Source organism: Pinus tabuliformis, chromosome 7 (assembly GCF_031772625.1).
Source record: "Pinus tabuliformis cultivar Carrire ecotype Pingquan chromosome 7, CPIR1, whole genome shotgun sequence".
NCBI lineage: Eukaryota > Viridiplantae > Streptophyta > Pinopsida > Pinales > Pinaceae > Pinus > Pinus tabuliformis.
Genome location: NC_142293.1, coordinates 714,822,012 through 714,846,223, shown reverse-complemented (window position 1 = coordinate 714,846,223; position 24,212 = coordinate 714,822,012). Strand labels below are relative to the sequence as shown.

General features: G+C 33.4%; 1 protein-coding gene across 9 annotated transcripts in view; it reads right to left on the bottom strand.

Annotated features, from left to right (window-relative positions):
• Positions 1-7,608, bottom strand: part of LOC149249523 (tRNA:m(4)X modification enzyme TRM13-like) — a 306,935-nt gene extending 299,327 nt beyond the window's left edge. For 2 of the 9 annotated variants that reach the window (XR_016266777.1, XR_016266778.1), the window contains exons 1-2: positions 7,309-7,608; positions 7,151-7,216 (exon numbers count right to left, since the gene is read on the bottom strand). Coding sequence is in view for 6 of the 9 variants with exons in the window: in XM_089458728.1 (XP_089314854.1) it covers positions 7,151-7,216; positions 7,309-7,388 (146 nt within the window). In the remaining 3 variants the exon portion in view is untranslated. The remainder of the gene's footprint in view (positions 1-7,150; positions 7,217-7,308) is intronic. The other 7 variants (XR_016266776.1, XM_089458728.1, XM_089458733.1 and 4 more) reach the window with 7 other exon arrangements.
• Positions 7,609-24,212: the final 16,604 nt, after the last annotated feature.

The following is a 24,212-nucleotide window of genomic DNA, read 5'->3' as shown; positions in this document are numbered from 1 at the left end:
TTTGTGGCAGAGTTCCTTGCTTCTTATCACAGTGACATTTGATAGTGATTTATGGCAGTGATGTTTGTGCTCCTAACAATAATCTATGACAGTGACCTGGTTGTATAACAATGACATTTGATGACATTTGATAGTACTGATTTATGACAGTGATGACGTTCCTTATGACATGGATGTTACTTCTTGTGACTATGATATGGCAGCAGCTCTCTAGAGATCAGATCGTTCGGTTCACAAACGTAGTTGTGAACTGACTTGGCCCTAAGAGACCTAATGTGATTAATGTATCTCATTCTTATTGTACCTTGTATCTCAGCTGAACATTTGATGAAAATCTAATAAAAGAAGAATATGGTTGGGTTTACCCCCTTGTGGGGTTTTGTCTAGTCTCTGACCTAAATCCTGGTGTCTCTTCTGTGCATGATTTTCTTCTATTGTTTTTTACTGTTCCGCTACATTGTTGATGTTATTGTTCTCTATAAATAATTGCTAATAATGATATAATGTTATGGGGTGAATATTATATGAAAATATTGAAAAAAGTTTGAAAATGCAATTATCTATAGCATAGAACAATCTAGCCCTAAAAAATTAACATGGTATCAAAGCTAGGCTGAAGAAAAGTCATTAAAGATCACCCACATGAAGACATCTATGATGGATTTTATGGTCAAGCAGAGTGAAGAGGATGAAGATGGCAAAGACCTAAAAGAATGCTAGGGTTTGAATCAAACCCTAGGAAAGTCCTTTGTTCTTGCAAATGGAAGCTAGGGTTTGGGAGAAACCCTAGGAGTGGCCTTGATGTGGAAAAGGGCTTGGTATGATTCAGAGTTTCTTTATATGAGATGATCAATCAGAAGTTATAAAGTTATTTGGGATAGACTAAGAGGAACCCTAGGAAAGGTTATGATGCAAGATCCAGTGGTCATCGATAGTCGAGCTTGGTTGTTGACGAAGGAAATTAAGGATATAGGTGGTGCTCAAGATGGTACATTTCATCTAAAGACGACATTGTCATATGGTAGATGGACCATGGTGACTCATGGAGACATGACCAAGAGGGAGTTGATAGCTTCCTACAAACCTCATTAAAGATAAGTACTTTTAAGGCTTATGTTATTTCTCTATGACACGGCTCTTGTTTAGATTTATCATTTTTGGCCTATTGTTTATTCTTCTTGCATGAATATTTGAATGCTTCTAACTTCTTGGATGAGGATGTGATTAAGGAAAGCATATCCTTCTTGATGATCATCAAGATGCAAAGTAGTGCAAGAAGGGTTAGACTTAAAGAGAGCTGGTGCAAGAACTTGGAGATACTCTTACATCTAAAGATAGTCCTACCTCATCACCAGGTACACCTTCATTATGATTATTTACTTTGTTATTATTACTCTTGCTCTTGTTTTGGGGTCATAGGTACATCTAATGGAAGTGAGGACCAAGTCCTCTATATCAAGATTGAGGAAGATATAGAGCCATCCCAAGAGTAGAGTGACACTTGAAAGTTGAAAGATCAAGACATCGGAGAAAGGATTGCAGTCTTCTAGATGACAACTATGATTGAAGAGACTTATTATTCAGAGGGAGTAAACTGAATGCAACAGTCTGATGAGAGGATGAGAGTTATATGTCCTTCATACAAGGACCATTCTAGATGATAAGATACAGTAGTGGCAAATGCTTCTGCAATATTAAATTCATTAGTGATAAGGAATATGCACTCAAAGGGAGAGGATTGTAGCTCTTGTTGACAAATGCACTAACCAGATGCATGTGAAGTTGGCTTCCTCCATGATGTTCTCAAGGAAGAAGCGTAGGTTGAGCTACCTCAAGTCTTTAACACACATGAGAAAAAGACTCATGATTACAGATTGAAGAAAGTCCCATATGGACTTTGGCAAGTCCCCTGGGCTTGAGATGCTAGGACTAATGGACATCTAATGCAGACCCAAACCTCTCTTCATGGTTAAAGGTATGTCTTTGAGATTTCATTTTATATTCTAACAATTTAGTCTTAACAAGATCAGATCATCTTAGTATTCAGTGCCAAAGGGAGCTGACCTATGAGCCCAGATGAACAATATCTCGAGATTAGTGATGAGGTTTTCATTGTTAAGGGAAGTATGTTGCCTAAGACTTGGCATGATGAGTTACACTAAAGCAATTGAGAGAGACTCCTCCTCAGGTTCAGATTTTGATGGATCCCATAATGAGCTAGCAATCAGATCAATTCTTGCTTTGTAGCATGAGCCAAATAGAGATTGGATATGTATATTGAATTGTTGCTAAACATGTACCGAAATGAAACTATTAATCATGGGCTGAGACACACTAACAGAAACTTGATGGATACTTTGATGCTGACTGAGACTGAAAATTTTGATTGATAGAAAAAGCACATCTAGATGTCGTTTTAGCTTGAGGATCTACCATGATTTCCTAGATGAGCCGGAAATAGAAGATTGTTGATTTGAGTACGACTGAGGCAGAGCAAATTGTTCCTAGCATGGCTAGTTGTGGGTCAATGTGTCTGAGAAAGCTCTTTGGAGAGATCATTAAGCATGTGTTATGATATACTACAATAATACGTGTGGGATCTAACTTTCAAAGAATCCTGTGTTTTATGACCGATCCAAGCATTTTGAGATTAGAATATGGCGCAGGGAGGAGCAACAAGACTCCAATTCATCTCAACTAATGAGCAGATAGTTGACATTGTTCACAAAGCCTTTGCCAAAAGGGAAGTTCTTAGTCTGTAGAGAGTAGCTTAGACTAATGGATGTGACCCTCTCAGGAAAGGGTCACAGTTGATCGAGGACACTAAGCTATGCTCTTCCCCCTTGTTTGAGCTCACGGGAAGAGGAATTGAGTCAGAGAGATCCTAGGGTTAAGGGACCTCTGGACAATAGGTGTGTGTGATCCTTACCCCCTGCAATAAGTTGTATCTCTCCTATTGTCACTATAGGGTGTGTGTGATCCTTGTCATTTATGACAAGTTGTATCTCTCCCTATCAATTCTTGGATATGACAAAGTATACCCCAGTATGCATCCTACCCTCAAGCTGGGCTTGTAGGGATTGCCACCCATCTGGCCAATGGGTGAGGAGACTTGGGTGTGTGTGATCCTTACCTTTTATGGTAAGTGGTATCTCTCCCAAGTGATGGGATGCAGGTGTTCTACCACTTGATTCTTGAGGGTCAAGGTGGGAAGATCAATGGACAATAGGTGTGTGTGATCCTTACCCTTTGCAGTAAGTTGTATCTCTGCTATTGTCAAGAAATTGGTGTGCGTGATCCTTACTTCTGATGGTAAGTCGTATCTCTCCTATTGTCCTTGGATATAGGGTAGCAAATTTATCTCCCCTATGATGATTCTTCTTCTTTAGATTGAGACATCATTGTTCAACTAATGATCAGAGGACAAACAAGTTGAAACGAGATGTGATGGATGACTTGCTAATGCAGCTAAGATAAAGGTCATGGAACTTGACCTGGAGACTTGTAGGGTTTTGAGGATCTAATCGATCTCCCCTACTGTTGGTTGTGGATTATTCTTCTTCTATGATACAAGATGAGATGAGACGAGACAAGATGAGACATGATGTACCAATGATGAGACATTCGAGATGAGACTTACGATGCAGATGGAAATTCCTCCCTAGCTGAGAGGAAGCGTTGAAATTTGGGCGCTTCGGGATGAATTTCCCCAAAGGGAGACCCAACTACACCAAGGAAAGCCCATTAAGCCCCAAAGAGGATTTATATAGGTTAAAAGGAAAATTCAATTGAACAAGGGAGAAATATTATTATTATTAATTTGATGACAATTTGAGAAAGAAATTATTTGGAAATGATATTTAATATTATTTTTCAGCAAATTCAAATTTCCCTCGAAAAATTTCAAGTCGACTTGCCCTAAGGGACGTGTCCCTTCATATATACGATTAACTATAAATTTCCAATCTTTGTGGCTCATTTTGGATGACAACAATCTCGCATTTTGAGGCTCGTATATCTCTGAGACCCGTATGTATCGAAGGCTCTATGGTTCGTATGTATCTGAGGATCAAATTTATTTTCTAAGGCTCACATACATGATTTTGTGGTACACTATTTCTCTACAGCACGTTATTTTCTGAAGCACACATTTCTCAATGGCTCGATTAACTGTGCCTTCCATTCTGAGTAACTTGCATTATTTTCTGAAGCTCGTACTCCATAGTGGCTCGATATATATATATATATATATATATATATATATATACTCAGTGACCTATATATTTCAATGGCACTGCGGCTCGCTAGATCATATTGTTACTCACACTACATTACAGTGGTGGCTCATATTCCAGGTTCACATTGTATCAGTGGTTTGGCTATATTCCATGGTATGTTGCTTGCATACGTTACAGAGGTTTGGCTATATTCTGTGGTATGTTGCTCGTACTTAGTTATAGTGATCCGCTTATATTATGTGGCTTGCTCTTCACCATTTGTGGCTCATTCTTCATTATTTATGGCTCGCTCTTCATCATCTGTGGCTCGCTCTTCCTTTACTATGGCTCATGTTACTTTACTATGGCTTATATTGACTCTCTATGGGCTCGTATTTAATGTTCTATGGTGGCTCACATTTTTGGTATGACTCGCATTTTTTATAGTACACATTCCAGTTGCACGTATTTTGTGATATGACTTGCATTGCATATTTTTGTGCCACAATGACAGTGATTTGGAAACTTTACAATGATCTTGTTGCCTACCAGTAACCTTGACATATGAACAGTGAGACTGTGATTTGTATAACATTGACCGTGAGACTATGCTTTGGATGACAATGAGAAAATACTCTTGATAACAATAACAACAATGACTTGGTAGTGGTACTCATATAATTGACAGTGTGTGTTTGTCAGCAATGTATGACTGTGATCTTTCTTCAGTTGTGATAGTAACCTTTGTTCAGTAATTGATAGTCCCTTGTCATGACGGAAACCTTAATATGCCAGTGTTCCTTGTTAAGAGATAACAGTAATATGATAGCACCCTTTGATACATATGGCAATATGATTTAACAGTGATATGTATGACAGTATGACAGTGTTTTATGGCAGAGTTCCTTGCTTCTTATGACAGTGATTTATGGCAGTGATGTTTGTGCTCCTGACAGTAATCTATGACAGTGACCTAGTTGTATAACAGTGACATTTGATGACATTTGATAGTACTGATTCGTGGCAGTGATGACGTTCCTTATGACATGACTGTTACTTCTTGTGACTATGATATGGCAGCAGCTCTCTAGAGATCAAATCGTTCAATTAACAAACATAGTTGTGAACTGACTTGGATTGGCCCTAAGAGGCCTGATGTGATTAATGTATCTCATTCTTATTGTACCTTGTATCTTAGCTGAACATTTGATGAAAATCTAATAAAAGAAGAATCTGGTTGGGTTTTCCCCCTTGTGGGGTTTTGCCCTAGTCTCTAACCTAAACACTGGTGCCTCTTCTGTGCATATTTTTCTTCTATTGTTCTTTATTGTTCCGCTGCATTGTTGATGGTATTGTTCTCTTTGCATAATTGCTAATAATGATATAATGTTATGGGGTGAATGTTATAAGAAAATATTGAAAAAAGTTTGAAAATGCAATTATCTACAGCAGAGAACAATCTAGCCCTAAAAAATTAACAAGTTCATGCAAAGAGTTGGAGCTCCCGTTAAAGAGGAGTCTTGTTCAGTTAACAACAAGATATATGGCAGTTCGAATTTAGAAAATGACGAGTTGGCAACTTCAGTCTTTGATTGGAGGAGGACGAGTCATAACTCCAAGTGATGATTGGAGAAGAGAACTAGTTCGACTCAGTTAACTAGTCAGTCACAACTCAACTTCTAAATTTGTAACTTGCCTACTATAGGCACAAGTTATTCAGTTGTTTTATGCACAAGGTTGTGAGACAAGACAAAAGCTCACGAGATTGTGAGAGAGAGGGTTGTGGTGTGCGTACTTAGAGGAGCTAGTGCACAATATTGAGGATGCTTTCTTGTGGCAGAATTGCGCTAAGAATTAGCAAGCAATTCTGCGCTCAGAAATAAGAGCTGCGTCCTAGGAATTAGGAGGCCCTCTGCGCTAGGAAATAGGGGACCTGTGAGCAAGGAATTCGAGCCAGGCAGTGGAGACCTGTGCACAAGAAATTCGGGCCAGGCAGAGAGCAAGGAAGCAGGAGCTGGGTCAGCATAATTGCAGGGTGGTTCAGGCTAGTATAGCAGAGAACAAGTGTGTTCTCAGTTGAACAGTTTGCCTTGTAATTGATTCAATTGCTCAGTATATAAAAGACCACATCAAAGAAGAGGGTTTTACCAGTTGGGTTTCCCAAGAAAATAGTTGTGTAATTGTGTGACTGTGTTTTTTATCTCTATGTTTAATTCCGCTGCTTATAAGTGTTAAGAAATTCTGTGTCTTGGTGAAATAAAGTAGTTTCAGATTATTCATCTAAGCAGTTGCAAGATTTCGTGGAAAATTAACGCACACGACTTAGCACAATATGATTTCTTTTGTTCGGACGGCAGTATCAGTGGACTTTGGATAATCTGGTTATTGGACAGTTGGTCCAACTATTGCGGATTTAAGAAGCCTCCTACATTTTATTGTTATATTAATGGTGCATGCCTACTAGGGTGATTTATATGAAGAAATATCTACTATTTTATAAAGAAATAACTTCTGTTGTACAAATTCTAGTCTAAATAAGAAGCCGTAGGACAAAAAAATAACCCCAGGACTTTACAGGTGCTATTCTGCAGTTTACTCCCGAAGAATAAAATGTAAATTGTAATAAAAATCGTAGGAGCTACAGCAAGCGGAAGTTCTCAGCAAATAGTCACGACCACATATGCAAATGAATTCACAAAAATCGTTCGAGCTACAGCAAGCGGAAGTTCTCGGCAAACAGTCACGACCACATATGATGCAGCTCCTGTTGTAAATGCAAATGAATTCACTCCAGGAAGTTGAACACGCGAACCCTATTGGCCAATAAACGCACCTCCCAGCATGACACAATAAGTTCCATTGATGCATTTTGATGTTAATATCATTTTGGGATCTTTTATGACTGAAAACTGAATTTAAATTTGAATTCTTACTGGGACGGATCGACTGGGCATGGAATCCTCGCCTCCACCGAAGCAGGCTTGTGATTCCCGCAAAACCTAATAACCCACGAAATCGTACATTACAGTGACAAATATACTAGAACGGAACACAATACAATGAAGTAAGACGGATGGAAACGCCCACTTACTGAGTGCCAAACAATGGAGAACTTGCACAAAAACGCTTCTTGTTGGGCAGCCAAAACTGGCATCGCTGTGCTTGCTCCATCAAATTTAGTCAGTCCAGAATTCCTAGTCATATAAGTCCTTTGACTCCTTGGTCTAACATAGGGACAAAATAAATACATGATATGAATTCGAACATCAGATTTCTACCATGGAGATTGCTTTATCAAAATTGATGCTTATATTTCCATGATGATGTTTGCCTGCTTCGTTCGTTAGATGTCACGAGAAGTGGCCAGCAGCAGTGAAAGCATCGCTATGACTATTATTGTACTTATTCTTCCCTCCAACGTTCACGTTCCATTATTCAATATTTAAGACTCTTATTGGACTTATTCTTCCCTCCAACATTGACGTTCCGTTATTCAATATTTAAGTCAGATTTATAAGAGGTCATTTTCTTCTTATTTGATATCACCACCAGAAGGTAACATGGTCATATCATCCATGTGAAAACTATAAAGAACAAACATCTTATAAAATTGTTTAAGTAAATGTTCTCGTCTAAATTGTAGCATTATAAATAGTGGTGTTAAAATAAATTTATATGGGAATATGGAAAAATGTTATCTTCCTTAATCTAATTTTTTTTTTTTTTTTTTACATATTTTTTTGAGTCAATTGTGAGGCCTTCAAAGACAACAGGGAAAGTTATGCAAATACGCTGGCAGCTAATTCTTGGGATAATCTATTTAACGAGGGGTTTGTCGAGAAGATGGGAGCATTTATTGTGAAGCTTCACAAAAAAAGAGCCGAATACATCAAGCAGATGAAGAAGCAATCTGTCCCATAGGCTATTTTTAGCCTCGTGGACGTTAAAATAATTTCTTTCTTTCTTATATAATTTATTGATAAGTTGTTAACTTTAAATATGTATCTTAAAGACTATAGAGTTTACTTTAGGTACCATTCTTGAAATGAGGGAAAGTACCCAAGGGTTTCCCTAGGATATATTATTTCCATGGTGTGTCATAATGAATGTGAATTTCTAGATATTATTGTGTTGGCCTATAGATTTCGTAGCATTTAAAGTGGACAGTCCTCTTACTAACAATTTCATGCTTTCCCCCTGATGAACATTGGGAAATCTAGACTCTAACACAATGTTATTCCATAACTTACATACATAGTGTGTAAAATGTTTATAAATTATGCATTACATTAGACGGGAAGCAACAAGGTTGTTTCCTTGGTTTAAATGATGGTGAATACTTTGTATGATTATTTTATGGGTTTTAAAGATAGCAAGGCTTTGTATGTGATTAACTTATAGGTTTAGAAGATGGTGAAGGTTTTATGGGTGAATGTTTCCATTGTTTCCTATGTTTAGTGGCAAGTTTCTATATAAAATTGATAGTTTTTCCCCACTGTGGGTTTGATTTTGAGATGGCATTCAGGCAATAACTAATAAAGTGATTGAGAAACATCGATGGCTATTAGAAAATCAACTAAGTTGAGGTCCTTATGGTGGTCAAAAAGTTAGTATTATGACCACCCATTTGTTGTGGATTTTACTTTAAATAAATTATTATTTGCTTGAATGAAGTAGAAATTTGTTGAAGATATAAGAGACCTCAATAATGCCTAGGATGCCAACACAAGAAGCTAGAGGCTTCTTGTTTTGAGGTCTTCGAAGGGTATTTCCTTGTTGTTTTATCCTCAACCTTAAGGATTCACAAGAAAGTATTGAATCTTTGAAGTTTATTGATGAGGTTATTCTAGTGCTAAAATTAAACATTATATGGTATTATTCAATGGAGGAGTGTAGTGTTGACAAACCCACATTTTGTGTGGAATTTTTCAATTATCCACAAGACCTCCCCACTTATTATTGAGTTGTCGTCATAGGAGTTTCTTGACTTGAAAACCCAGGAAAGTTTTCAAGAGTTTTTAGCATTCGTTGATCATGTTGAGACTTCTCCTCTCCCACCAATTATTGTCATTTTCCTTAGCCGAGACGATGTAGATTAAGTAGACATTCATTTCATCGATGTTCTGTTATGTCATTCTAATGTATTTGGCCTAGACTCATAAATTAGCATCAATGCGTATCATAGATTTTGAAATCTCTTCTATAAGAAAAAGATTATATAACCATGTGCTTATGTCTTCTAATTATAGAGATTGACTCACTAAGGATAAGGAGAGCATCCATGACCTAGATTTTGGGATATGTTTGATTATGTGTAAAACCTTGGTATCTTAATTTTCATCCCTTACAACTAGTTTATTTTTAACCCCCAAGTGGGTTAGACTTCCCAACCTAACTTTATAGTTCCAGGGACTCAAGTCCTTATCCTCCATTGGAAATTCCTCAAGGGACTATCATTATTTTTCCCTTGAAACCCTTTAAATACATATCACGACTTATGTTACGTTATGTGTTGAAGATAATTCCTTTTTTTAGTATAATTTTTCCTTGGAATTTTATTAATAGAGAAGATATGTACAACCTTGCCTACACAAAAATGTGGGGCGCATAATTGTCTCCACAAACCAAAAATCCATATCCTAGAGCTCTATGAGATGGTCAAATTTAATCTAAGCTCAATGGCTAATCAAAACCAAAATAGTCCAATCCCCAAGGGCTTATACGAAAACTATATGGCCTAAAGTTAGACTAACAATAATAATAACAAAGTAGATGGCTTGAGGACCACATTCAAAGTAGATGTTTAATCTAAGTAGTAGTCATGGATCTTATATCAAGTGGAGGGTCTTGATCATAAGGCATGGGCCCAACCAGTGACAAGAGGCTTATCAGTCTAAGGCGTGGTGTCTCATCCATCCTCTACTCAGTGCACCATGTGCTTCTCCATGTATATTATCAAATGTAGGTGAGGGTACTTATTATTTTTAGGAAGAGAAGGAGATGGTCAATTATGGGGTTCTTGGCTCTAGCTGCAAGAGGAATTTTGGTCTTGAACCTGTCAGCTAGCCTAATGGTGAGGCATGGTTCCAAACTGGGTGGAATGGACCAAGCCAAGGGACAAATAGACTTGCAAGGGAACTTGACTCGTTATATAGGGGGGCAAGCCCCTAAACTCCATTAGCAAGAGAAGGTGCACAAACCCCAAATGCACTTTCTTAATTTGCACCTAGATTTGCAAGTGCAAGTTGGCACATAATATCTTTATCAAACCAAGTGAAACCGTCACATAGAATTTGCTTGAAAATGTTGTCATTCCTATTTTTCCAAATAGAAAATAGAATTTTAATTCTAACAAGTTGCCATGTAGTATGGAATTCAACCACCCATGGGAAGTTATCCATCAAAGTAGAATCTTTCCAAACAATAAAACCAAGGAAGAGCTAGGCATAGAGCATGCAAGACCAACCCTAGATTGACTTGGAAAATAAACAAAACCAAAATAGGTGTTCAATAATTTCATCTTCCCAATAAAATGAACAATTAAGCAATAGTTTCATCTTCCTAATAAAAGGAACAATTAAGGTTGGGGACTCCCATTTATTTCAAACATTGGTCGAAGGGCAAGCTACCGGGCATTAAGGACCAAACAAAGATAGCCTTGGTTTAATGATTTTTTCCAAATAAAGTGAAGTTGAAATAACTAAGTAGATTGCTTAGACACCAGCCTCCATGATTTGTTCAATTTAATCCCAATATTAAGTCTAGGGCTAAGCCACTAGTAGCTAGTTATAAGCTTATATTTTTTAAAACCTTTAAAAAAAATCCATTTCCAATCTTACCACCATGACTATGAGCTTGAATAATATAAGGAAAAAGTAATAATGGGCCTGTTTACTCGAGCTAATCACTATTCAATTTTGATAACCTCCCAATTCTTCCATGTGTGGGAGGAACCATCAATCAAATCCCCACTTTGACAATTCCTTTGTTGAATGGGTGCTTAGTGAAGAACCAAAATGCCTCAATCAAATATTTTCCCTCGAACTAGATAATGGGGGACCATCAAATGTAGGAGTGGTTGAATGAGAGTCCAATTTATAGAGGATCTCATTTCCAAGTTAAGCAATGTTGGATATTCTCCTAGGATTTCCATATACGTTTGGCTACAAAGGTGTATTTCATTAGACTCGAGTCAAATTTAGCACAAGAGTTTAGAAGTTCAACCCTTAGTAACTAATTTCCTATTGACACCTCTCCTTAATGCAATTATGAAGAACTTTCTAATTTTCATGTCCCTCCACTAGATCAATAACCCATTTGGCATAGAAAGATTGAACTTGCTCAAAGTAGCCAATAATTCCCAAATTCCCTTACTCTTTCACTATATACCAAACCCAGTTCACCTAATGGAAATGCTTTCTTGCATGTAGGTTGAGCCAAAGAAGATCCCACAAAGTTTTTCTAGCAAAAAATACGCCCCAACCATTAATAAGCCATAGCAAAGAGAACCTTGACAAGAGCAGTTGTACATATGGGTAGAAGATATAATTTTAGAGGAAACATGAAATCAAGTTGCAAACAAAAAATGACAAGTAATTCACTTGTCAACCTTATTAGTTATACATTGTAACACACCCTCCCAAAGGACCTTAGGAGAGACCTCAAAGGAAAAAGGAATTCCCAAAAACTTGAAAATTTCACATAAGTTTGATCCAAGACCAAACTTGAATGATGAACCAATACAAGATATCATCTTAAGCTAACTAGTAGCACTAAGAATTGGGCATTTGGAAGTTGGACCTAAAATCCTTATTAAAAATGTGAATGCAATCCATGGTGTTACCATTGGTTCTTACTCTTCCATGATAATGAGGAAAGAGTTGCCAAAAAAAATCTCGTTAACCATTTGGCTTCCATTGGGGTTGGGAGAGTGTTGTGGTAAAAACACAACCCCCCCATTATTTGAGGTGAACAAGTAAAAAAATGGGACCTTTTCTATAAAATTTTGGCTAAACGCCTTTTAAGATTTTTATTTAGTTGATTACCTTACGTTTTTATTAATTTTTCATTTTATTTGGATTCTTGTTTTGATTGCTTTGTTAGAATCGATTTTTTATAAGCTTCCCATTGACATTTGTTTCGCCTCATTTGGTCAACTGGTTTGAAAATGGTACTCCTTTGAAGTCTCATCATTTATCTAGCCTAGGTTAAAAATGCATAAAATGTACAATATTGCATTTTGTAAATAAATTAGTTCAATAATACATTTATTTTAAATATTAACACCTAGTTAGTTCTTACTAACATTTTTTTTCATTTTTTACTTATACAACCAAATCATGAAGCAACAAAGTTTTAGTAATTTACTCCAATATTTCAAATAAATTACTAATCTCAAAAAATCATAATGTCAAAGTGGCTGTAGTTTATTTATTTTCAAAATGATTGTAGTTTAGAAAATTTCATAATTTAAATAAACCTCATTAAAATAAAACAATACAAAATTAAAATTGATATTTAATATTAAATTTTAAATTAATTAATATATAATTAATTTAATTAAAATAAAATTTAATAGATAAAATATGAATATAATAAAAATTATTTCGATCGCATCGGGAATTTTGATTGCATCGGGACTTTTTGAATACACACATTTCTCAAAATCTCGATAGCCTTCCAACTTCGATCGCCAATTAAAGCAAGGGGCAAAAACGCATAAGAGATAAAACCAAATTTTATTATAGGCTTGATGTTTTAAGTTTCCTCACTCATACGAACGAGTGAAAAGTTGATAGGTAGTGTAGGTTAGTTTTATTATTAAAATAAATATTAATATTTAAATAATTAATTTTAAATATTAATTAAATTAATTAATATGTAGCATATAATTAAATTGAAATTTCATTATTGTTTAGATTAATATTAATTAGTTTATAAATAGTTAATTAGTTAGATTAATAATAATTTAATTTATGATTAATAATTAAATTAAAATTAATTAATAGTTAAATAGAATTCTAATTTAGAATTAAATTTTTAATTAAAATTTTGATTTTTTTAGCGTAGCGACAGAAATTCCAGAATTAACTCATTTATTTTGGAAGCTCATAGATTGAGTTTTATTTGGCCAAATGAGGCCGAGGACGGCTCATTGAAAAGATGAAATCAAGGAGAACATTTTTGAGGAGGTTTCACTAACAGATTTGGTCATTTATTCGGTCAAAAATCAGAGAGAAGATCAAGCTACGAATTTCTAAAACAGAATCAATTTTTTGCATTTTCATTTGTCCAAGCCACTTCTCAATGCAGATCCATTCGTCAATAATATCCTTGGCCAATTAAATCATCCCAGGCATCAATAGAAAGCTTATATTTTATTTTCAATTATTTAATTAATTGCATTTGATTGGATTTGTTTTAATGTCAGAAATGATATTTTGATTTTATTGTTGCATCTTAATTCATTTTTTATTTCTTTTTACAGGAAAACAGTAGAAGAGATATGGAGAAAAGGATCTCAATCAATGAGAATGCTCCAACAATTAAAGATTGGAATTTTTGAGCAAATAAAATTGGATTGGACAGATTTTTTCTTCAACAAACTCTCCTCTCAAAATACTTTTGGAAATATTATAAATAATAAATTGCAGAATGTAATAAAGGATTGCTCTCTTTTGCAATTTTAGACTTATAAAAGCACTTCTGTGATAGGAATTTAGAGTTGTAGGAGGGAGGAGAAAAAATCTCAGATCTAAGGATTATTGAGGATTTTTCATTTGTATCTTGAATTATGTATGAGGGACAGAGTTTGCAATATTGTGACTCTAATTTTGAAGGCAGAAGTTCAAGCAATGTAAAGGACTCTTGGAGACCAAGGTGAGAGAAATGGATGCAATAAATTAGTATCTCTAATACTACTGTTTCAAATATCAGTTTCATTTTTATGATAACAAGAATGTGTCATTTTATTCATGTTTGTGCACTTTTGTCAATATGGGTAATTTGTCTCAATATTGTTATTATGTATCTCTGTTCTTATGGATTAAATTCTAATTTTTGAGTAACTATTTACTCAGAAATCTGTCTTATAAACTGATTTATTATATAGTGATGTGTTATGAACTATTTCTACACATTATTGTTTAATTATCGGATTTACTGATTTGACAATCAATATCATTTTTGTGAATTTCTTCCTGAGTATTGTTGATTGATTATTTCAATTAAGAGGTCTCAATAGGATGTCTTTTGGTATCCATAATGTCAGTAAATTGAACTACTTCATTAACATGATATTCATTATAAACAAGACATATTTAAATCCCAATACTTTAAATATCTTGCTCTTGGTTGGGTTAGATCTATATCTGTCTAATTGAGATAGGATTAGGATTAGTTTATTTTTGTTTGCATTATAGAATAAGCTTGCATTTAGATTAAGTTCTACATTTTTTTAAGTCCTCTTCTTAAAGAGACAAAATTTTAGTTGTGGCTTGGCTAAACCCAAATCAGCTTAAGAGTCATTCTCTTGCTTGATCAGCGAGAAAAGTTGATCTGATATCCCTGTCTATTGGTACTTAAAAATACATCATAAACCAATAGTGATAGGGAGAAGGTCATTGGACCTAGTTAAACCAGTTGGAGCCACTAATCCAAACTGAAAAGGAGTTGCTTTAAGGTCCAGACCGGGTGGTTATCCCCCATTGTAGTTGCAGGGATTTTCGAGGCATCAACATTTTTGGCGCTAGAAGGAGGGCCTGAGACTTTTTGTCTATTGGAGTCTTTTCAATTTTAACATTTTATTTAAATCACGATGGCTCTTCTTAAACTTCCAATTTGGAGTTGTATCCATGGACGTGCATTTTCCAATACTCCACCCGAAGTGGTAAGATTCTTGTCTCAAGAAAAATTTAATGGTAAGAGAAATTCTTCTGCTTTTAATCATGTCCTTCAATTTATTCAAAATGTTTTAAATTATGATTTTCAAGGAATTGATGAAGGCATCTTATGCAGAATTTTTACTCTCACATTTGCGGCAAAAGCCAGAAATTAGTGTAGAACTCTTCCGATTGCCTCAATTCACAGCTGAGATCAATTTGTTACAATTTTCATTTGTAGATTTGACAGCTATGATTATGATGAGGTATGTGATGAAATTGAATATCTAGGAAAAGAAAATGAGTCTGTTAGAGATTTTAATATTCGATTTCATTTGAATTGTTTAAAATTTAAAGTCGAAAATAAACCTACGAATGAAGAATCACTATATTGGTTTGAACATATTTGTTCTCTTCCTTCAATTCCCAATCCATATGAAATTAGTTCAAGTTCTGTTTCATCCCCTTCCAACATAAATGAGAATTCCAATATGGATGTCCAAATAAATTGTGATGAAGTGGTTTCACAAAGCTTGGAGAAAGAGATGCATTGGAATTTGAAAGTTACTCTGCATTAAATTCAGAAAATCAGATTGCAAATCAGCAAGTGCAAGCAACAATCAAAGTAAATAATAGCATGCAAACTGTTGTACAAATTTCTGAATTTTTCCATGATGAGCAAATGCCGAAATCAGAGCAGCAAAGCAATCTTCTTCAAAAAAGCATGAGTACGCAAAGAAATGATCTGCAATCTGAAATTTACAATGAGCATAATGCACAAGAGTTCTCAAACCGAGACATTTTTAATTGCATTATTTCAGATTCACATTTTTCCCTTTATCCTGATATTTTTAATGATGGTAATTTTTCCCCTCTTGGTATTAATGATATTTCAGAAATTAAAGAGGATGATTTAAATGAATTACCAATAAATTTTTATCAAGATAGAGAAACAATAATTGATCATTCTTTTGCCATTAATGAACATGAAATTCTTGTTCCTCCTTGTTTGGATATATTGGATGAGATTGAAGGGAATTCTAGAGAATCTTGTGAAGTCATTTATGATAATTACTCTGACATTGAGGATGTTGATTTCTATTTTTCTCAAGAGAATCCTCATGAGAAGATTCAAATAACATCTAAAAATGAGGGACATTTCAATTTAGAAATTATTCCAACTAATCTTCATTTTAAAGCAGCAAATTATCTTCATGATTTCACTATTCAAGAAAACATTCCAATTTATGATTTATATCATGATCAAGCTCCCATTCCTATTCATAATCATAGTTCGTTTTCTAATTCACAAGTTGGAATTGACAATTACTCAAATTTCATAATTCTAGCCAATCATTGTGAAAAAAAATTATTTCAAAACGATCCCAATTATATTGTAACATTAGTTGTAACAATAGTGATTTCATTTTATTTTTGTTTCCTCACTTCTTTTATTTAAAATCAAATTTTATTTCTAATTTTATTTTTCAGATTTTTGATACTTTAAGCTGGCATATTGAGCACTTTACTATTAAACATTCAATTGATGCATTACCCTGTTGGAAAATTGAAGTTTCATATTATAATCATAAGCATTAAAAGCTATTAACATTTCAATTTCAATCAATGCTAATGTTTCATCAAAAACTTCTATCTTCTCAAAGGCGATGTCAACAAGAGAATGTAATTTTACGATCTGGTCAGCAATCCAATTCAATTAATAATTTTCCATTTTATTTGACAGATTTCCATCCATTTTTCATTAATTCATTTGAAAATATTTGGAAAATTTTCCTTCATGGAAGATTGTTAATAATTTAACATTTGTAAATAACACTAACAATTTTTTTCAGACCTTTGAATTTAAAAACTTATATCCACAATCTGACCTGTCATCTTCTCTTTTGAACATTTCCCAATCATTAATGGAAATCCATCCAGATTTATATGATTCAATTGGTCTTGAACTAGAAAGGAAATTTCAATAGAAGGAGGTTTTAATTAAGTTACTAACAATAACTGTGCATTCTGATTTCATATTTAATTTTTTTAGTTTAATTAGATTTGTATTTTTATTAATAACATTTGAACTATACATATATGCAGAATTAAAATGAGAGAATGGCTACACTGGAAATATAACTATACCTAGCCATTTTCATGTATATGGTTAGAATAGCAGTGGAATTAATTTAGTTTGTTTATTTTTATTTCAACGGTTTTGCAAATTAAAAAATAAAATAAAGCAATTAGCCATTTTCATACATGTTCAGTGAAACATTTTCTTCCTATCATAAAGTTGTAATTATTGTTTTCCTTTTTAAAAATTTCTTGCAGCGATACTTCTACCCATGAATACATCTCTGCCTATTTCGAATAATGTATTGACATAATTTAATTGAGTATGCACCTGGCACACAATTAAATTTGTGTTGACATTCTTCCACAATTAGTGGTTTTATCCCATTCGGATCTTTAGCTTATTATCTAACGCTGCAATACGCATCATATTCATTTACTAAAGGCATTATTGAATATTGACTATAACAATACAAATTCTTCTCAAGTTATTCGGAATAAGCAGAGATAATAAATCGTTGTTTCAATTCAAAAGGGAAGACTATTTTCAAATTTATTTCTGGTAAATTTTATATTTCCTGAACATGAATAAGTAGATTTTATTTACGCTGATTGCTCACTTTGATTTAGAACAAATAATGAGATGATTTTGAACAAAGGCAAAATTTTGATAAATCGAAAAAAGAATATGAAGATTCATGAGGTAAAAGCTACTGAGAATTTCCTTCCAGGTACGCATTCACAAGTTCATTCTCATCTATTATTAGTTTCTCTTTTCCTTAATTTATTTTTTATTTTTGTTTTGTTTTATTTGCAGGTTTTCATTTGTTTTCAAAACTTGAAGTAAACAGCAAACCCATTTCAAATTTGCAACAGGATCATGGAAATTTTAATTTGTGATTCATTAGAATTTGAGCATTTTTAACTTTGCTTTCCACCATCAGAAAACCCAATTGAAATTTCAAGCAATATCATAGGATTCAACTTGATTTTTATATTGATGATACTTCAGTGAAAATGTTTGCAATACTCTCAGCCCGCTCATCTTCGTCAATCATTTCATTCCGATATCACATCATCCATATCACAACCATTTGTATCATAAGATTTCATCGGAAGTAACTCTTAGCATTTTTTATAACAAATTGTTCATAAAAGATCTTCGATGTATTACCTCACACATATGCCATATCACATTTCACATATCGAAGGTTTGCAGTTGAAGTATACTTCCATTATCGTGAATCACCGATCTCCGATAATTGATTTTACCAATATTGCGACGACCACATAATTAAGGACCCGATATGAAATTCAAATCAAAGTCATAAAAAATATCGCGTCCGCTCAATCGCAATAATGGTAAGAGCATAACTTTAAAAGGGCCGATGTCCCGGATTCGATATGTTATTAAATTTTCATCATAAAGTTATCAGGTCCACTCTTCATCGCATATCGACGTATCAAGAATTGTTACCTCATGTGCTTAAGATCACCGATCGCCGATTAGCCATGTCATCCATCGCATCGCTTCATCGCATTTTTTTATGCTCACATCACAATTCTGAATCTGTGATATGCGTTGTACGATGTGGGAAGCACAATGTAAATATTCCCTAATCCCCAATATAATATCTCTTCAATGATGGGATCACTCCATCTCATGCACATCTTCTCATCACATGTTTTCATATCGGCAATTTGCCATTGCAACCTCTTATGCGATAGCTTCCAATGCATGATTCTAAGCCATTAACAATTAATCGATATACTGCATAGCAACAAAGGTGAAATCTTGCAGATTAAACTCGAAACATGGTGAAGAAACATGTGATGCGAATCATTCGATACGACGATTTGTTATTTTAAAAGCGAGTTTGGGTAACCACTATGGTAAGAAAGCAGTTAATGGCCAATTTGCAATATATTTAAATCATTTCGATTTCTCATATATTTTAGTTTTAAATACATAATTCCATAATTTAATATGGAATTCAAGACCTCTCTATCTTCACATTTAAGTTTTATTATCTTGGATTTAGTCTTGATTCTAGACAAATTATAAAATCATGGAGTTTATATGAAACTTACAATATTTTGAGAAACAGTCATTACTGCAAATTCTCATTCTCATTTCAGATGCATTTGTTTTCCCTTGAACACTAGCATTCCATTTTTACATTTTACTGCTTGCTTTAGTTTAAATAAAATAAAAAATGATTTTGGATTATAGGATTTTGGTTAGTTTTCTTTCTTCATGTTTTTAATGTTAACTAAAAAAAGAAGTCAACTAGTACTTGAGAAATTGATACCTCTTAAATAAGATCAAAAGAAATTATCCAATGGTAAGATTCATATACCCACTTTCATTAATTTCCATTTTGTTATTTTAATTTCATTTTTATTTTTAAATTATGCTGATATAAAAATCTGTTTTGCAGCTCTTCATAAAAGCTTTCGATCCTCCGCTAGATCATATTTTGGAAATCCTATACTCTTCTCCTGGTTTTATTTCAAGAAGTAGTGATAATCTTCGTTGAAAACAGCTACACTAGGAAGTTTCTGAACCTTTAATCTGTTTCTTTAAGCATTCCTTTTTTTATTAGAAAATGATTAAGATGATGTAGCTTGGAAACAAAAAGATTGATATCAGACAGAAAGTTTTCATTGTGGTTGAATTTTATCGTCATTGTTATCCAAAAAGCCAAAAACACTTACAACTCTGCAATGTATGATTTTTCTAAATCTCGACATAAGAAGGAATGATTACGCGATTATTTTCTTTTTTCTTCATATTGTTGAGACATTGGTATAAACATTCTTGTTTGAGTTTATCTTACGAAACTTGGATTTTCCTTTCCACTTTTAAAATTTCTTCATTTTTATTTTTGTTTGCTGATTTCTTTCTCATTTTAGCATAAGAATTCTTTTCCTTTGGTTTTTAGTTTTGATTTTGGTGACTTTGCCATGATTTATATGGAAAACCTACTTGTTACCTAACAATAGTTAGCATACATGGAGAAAAATTGTTAATAGTCACCTATTAGTTTTTCTTAAAAACTCTCAATAAAGTTTGATTTTCTTATTATAAAGGTAGACATACTTAAGGAAGAGATTACCAATTTAGAGAAGTTGACAAAGTATCATAAAATCTAAAAATATATATATATTTCTTTTTCATCAAAATTGTAATCATTTTGAGATTTCAATATTTTATTAAGATCTTTCAAAGTTCTATTACCAGTCAAGAAACGTTATTTTTAACTAAGTAAAAACACTTTACAACAAAACACCTTTAACTCTGAAATTGTCATTCTTAACTCTTAGGGAGTCAATGATTCTCCTTGTCCCAAAGAGTCTTATTTTTCTAGAGTGTAATCCAAAAATATATTTAAACTTAAAAAATAAGAGGTCTCATTATGAGCTTGCTTACCATGATCATAGGGGAAAAATAGGCTGACATTACCAACACTGCTAAACAAACCAGGGTAATGGCTTATGATTGCAAAAAATTATAAGAAAAAGGGTCTCATCACGAGCTAGCTTGTTCAGTCCAATTATAACCAGTGAATGACATTGTCAACTATTTGGCTACGAAATCAGGAAAATGGTTTTTTTTTTTTTTTAAATGTATAATTCAAAGAAAATAAACATATATAAATGGATTTATCTCTAGATCAATAATTCTTAAACAGATAGGATTCTGAATCATTTATGATTAAAAGGTAACCTTGTCGAGACTATAGATGTTTACTGGCAGCAGTGCCTCTACCTGTGACAAATGAGTATATTTCAAAAGCTAAGCTGTAAAGTGACCCCTGCTTTATCTCTACAACTAATTAAGGACTGATATAGAGTATTGAAATATTTTAATTTATGAGAAATTTTGAGAAAAATTGCAGTTAGATGATTTTTGCTTTTATTCAGACTAATGAACCTAGTCAAGCAATCCAAAAATAGTTTTCTCTTCTTTAATTATTTTTACTCTAATTTTAGAAAAATCTCATTCATATCAAACAGAGATAACTGGTTCTTCTCCCGTGTGTCGCCATTGTTATGGTAAAAACACAACCCCCCATTATTTGAGGTGAACAAGTAAAAAATAGGGACCCTTTCTATAAAATTTTGGCTAAACGCCTTTTAGGATTTTTATTTAGTTGATTACCCTATGTTTTTGTTAATTTTTCATTTTCTTTGGATTCTTGTTTTGATTGCTTTGTTAGAATCGATTTTTTATAAGCTTTCCATTGACATTTGTTTCGCCTCATTTGATCAATTGGTTTGAAAATGGTACTCCTTTAAAGTCTTATCATTTATTTAGCCTAGGTTAAAAATGCATAAAATGTACAATATTGCATTTTGTAAATAAATTAAAAATAAATTAGTTCAATAATGCATTTATTTTAAATATTAACACCTAATTAGTTCTTATTAACATTTTTTCATTTTTTTACTTATACAGCGAAATCATGAAGCACCGAGATTTTAGTAATTTACTCCAATATTTCAAATAAATTACTAATCTCGAAAAATCATAATGTCAAAGTAGTTGTAGTTTAAAAAGTTTCATAATTTAAATAAACCTCATTAAAATAAAACAATACAAAATTAAAATTGATATTTAATGTTAAATTTTAAATTAATTAATATATAATTAATTTAATTAAAATAAAATTTAATACATAAATAATGAATATAATAAAGATTCTTCCAATGGCATTGGAAATTTTGATCGCATCGGGGACTTTTTGAATGCACACATTTCTTAAAACCCCGATAGCCATCCCAATGCCAATTACCGATTAAATCAAAGGGCAAAGGGGCATAAGACATAAAACCAAGTTTTATTATAGGCTTGATGTTTTAAGTTTCCTCACTCATATGAATGAGTGAAAAGTTAATAGGTAGTGTAGGTTAGTTTTATTATTAAAATAAATATTAATATTAAAATAATTACTTTTAAATATTAATTAAATTAATTAATATGTAACATCTAATTAATTTAATTAATACGTAGAGCTTCGGCGTAAATCACATAAAGAGAGACATTTGTCGACGCGTTTTGAACCAACCAGTGTGGTCCATCGTCATGACGCGTTTTGAACCAACCAGTGTGGTCCAACTTGTCTTGACAATGGACCACACTGGTTGGTTCAAAACGCGTTGACAAATGTCTCTCTTTATGTGATTTACGCCGAAGCTCTACGTATTAATATTATGGATCACAAAAGCCTCAATTCAATAATTTAATTAAGTTGAAATTTCATTATTGTTTAGATTAGTATTAATTATTTTATAAATAGTTAATTAAGTTAATTAGTTAAATTAACATTAATTAATAATAGTTTATTAAATAATTAGTTTAATTTATGATTAACAATTAAATTAGAAATAATTATTCGTTAAATAGAATTTTAATTTAGGATTAAATTTTTAATTAAAATTCTGATTTTTTTTAGCCCATCGATAGAAATTCTAGAATTGTGTCAGAATTAATTCATCTACTTTGGAAGCTCATAGATTGAATTTTACTTGGCCAAACGAGGCCCAGGACGGCTCATTGGAAAGATAAAATCAATGAGAACATTTCTGAGGAGGTTTCACTAACATATTTGGTCATTTATTGGGTCAAAATCAGGCAGAAGATCAAGCTACAAATTTCTAAAACAAAATCAATTTTCTGAATTTTAGTCTCTGCATTTCATTTGTCCAAGTCTCTTCTCAATGCAGATCCATTCGTCAATAAGAAAGAAAGAAAGAAAGAAATTATTTTAACGTCCACGAGGCTAAAGATAGCCTATGGGACAGATTGCTTCTTCATCTGCTTGATGTATTCAGCCCTTTTTTTGTGAAGCTTCACAATAAATGCTCCCATCTTCTCGACAAACCCCTCGTTAAATAGATTATCCCAAGAGCTAGCTGCCAGCGTATTTGCATAACTTTTCCTGTTGTCTTTAAAGGCCTCACATTCTAAAATGAAATGTTTTTTTGTTTCCACTTTTCCGGAAGAACAAAAAATGCATACCCTTTCCTCCCACACTTCCTTTGGCCTTTTCCAGCGCCCTGTTTCACAACGGAGTTGATGAGAATTAGTCCTTAACTGAGCAATAAGAATTTTGGCTCTCCAAGAGATATTGGCCTCTATGTATGCTTTTGGTTGATGATTATGAGTGGGATTAAACACTTCAATATAGTAATTTTTCTTTCTTCCTAGCTCCTTCTCCTAAGTAAGTTTGTGGAACTTTTTCATAGCAAAAGCTTTTATCTCTTTGCTGTTTATGGGGCACGCGTTCAAGCAAATATCCCATTTACAAAACCATTTGTTATTTTGCCGCATCCAAGTTTTTTTGCTCTTGCACAATCTATCATTAAAGACAACCTTAGGCCATCTACCCTCTTCCATTTGCTCAATTTTTTTTAAATACCTTATGACTCGCACCATAGCAATTGCTTCAATAGGAGCAGTCCTTGTTTCACTTAACAAGATATCATAAGGAACTGCAATTTTAATCTTAAATTTGTTTGTAATCAAACGCTTCTGAATTTTCTCAATTTGTCTCCACTGCATGTCGGAAGTACTGCTAGCCCACAGTTCACAACCATATAGAATCACTGGAATCACTAGAAGCCCAAAAAGAGTTTGAGTGGTCTTCCAGTCCCATAACTCTGCCTCTCTACATCTATTTTGAAAAGCATAAAATGCTTTCCAACCCCCCAAAGTTCTTTTCTTTCTACAACCATTCCAGCTTAGATTTTTGTTGAAGTCAATTCCGAGGTATTTGTAATCCACAACTTCTTCCAGAATGTTGCCTTCAAAGTAGAACTTATGTTGGTTATGTTTTCTTTTCTTAGAGAAGACCACTATCTTCGTTTTGCTAATATTGACTTGCATCCCCACACTTCTACAAAAATGCTCAAGGGATAGTAAGTGCTCTTGCAAACCAAGAGGCGATTTAGCAATCAAAATAAGGTCATCTGCATACAAAAGAAGCCTTATAACAAAATTGCACAAATAGATACCATCACCCCCTTGCGA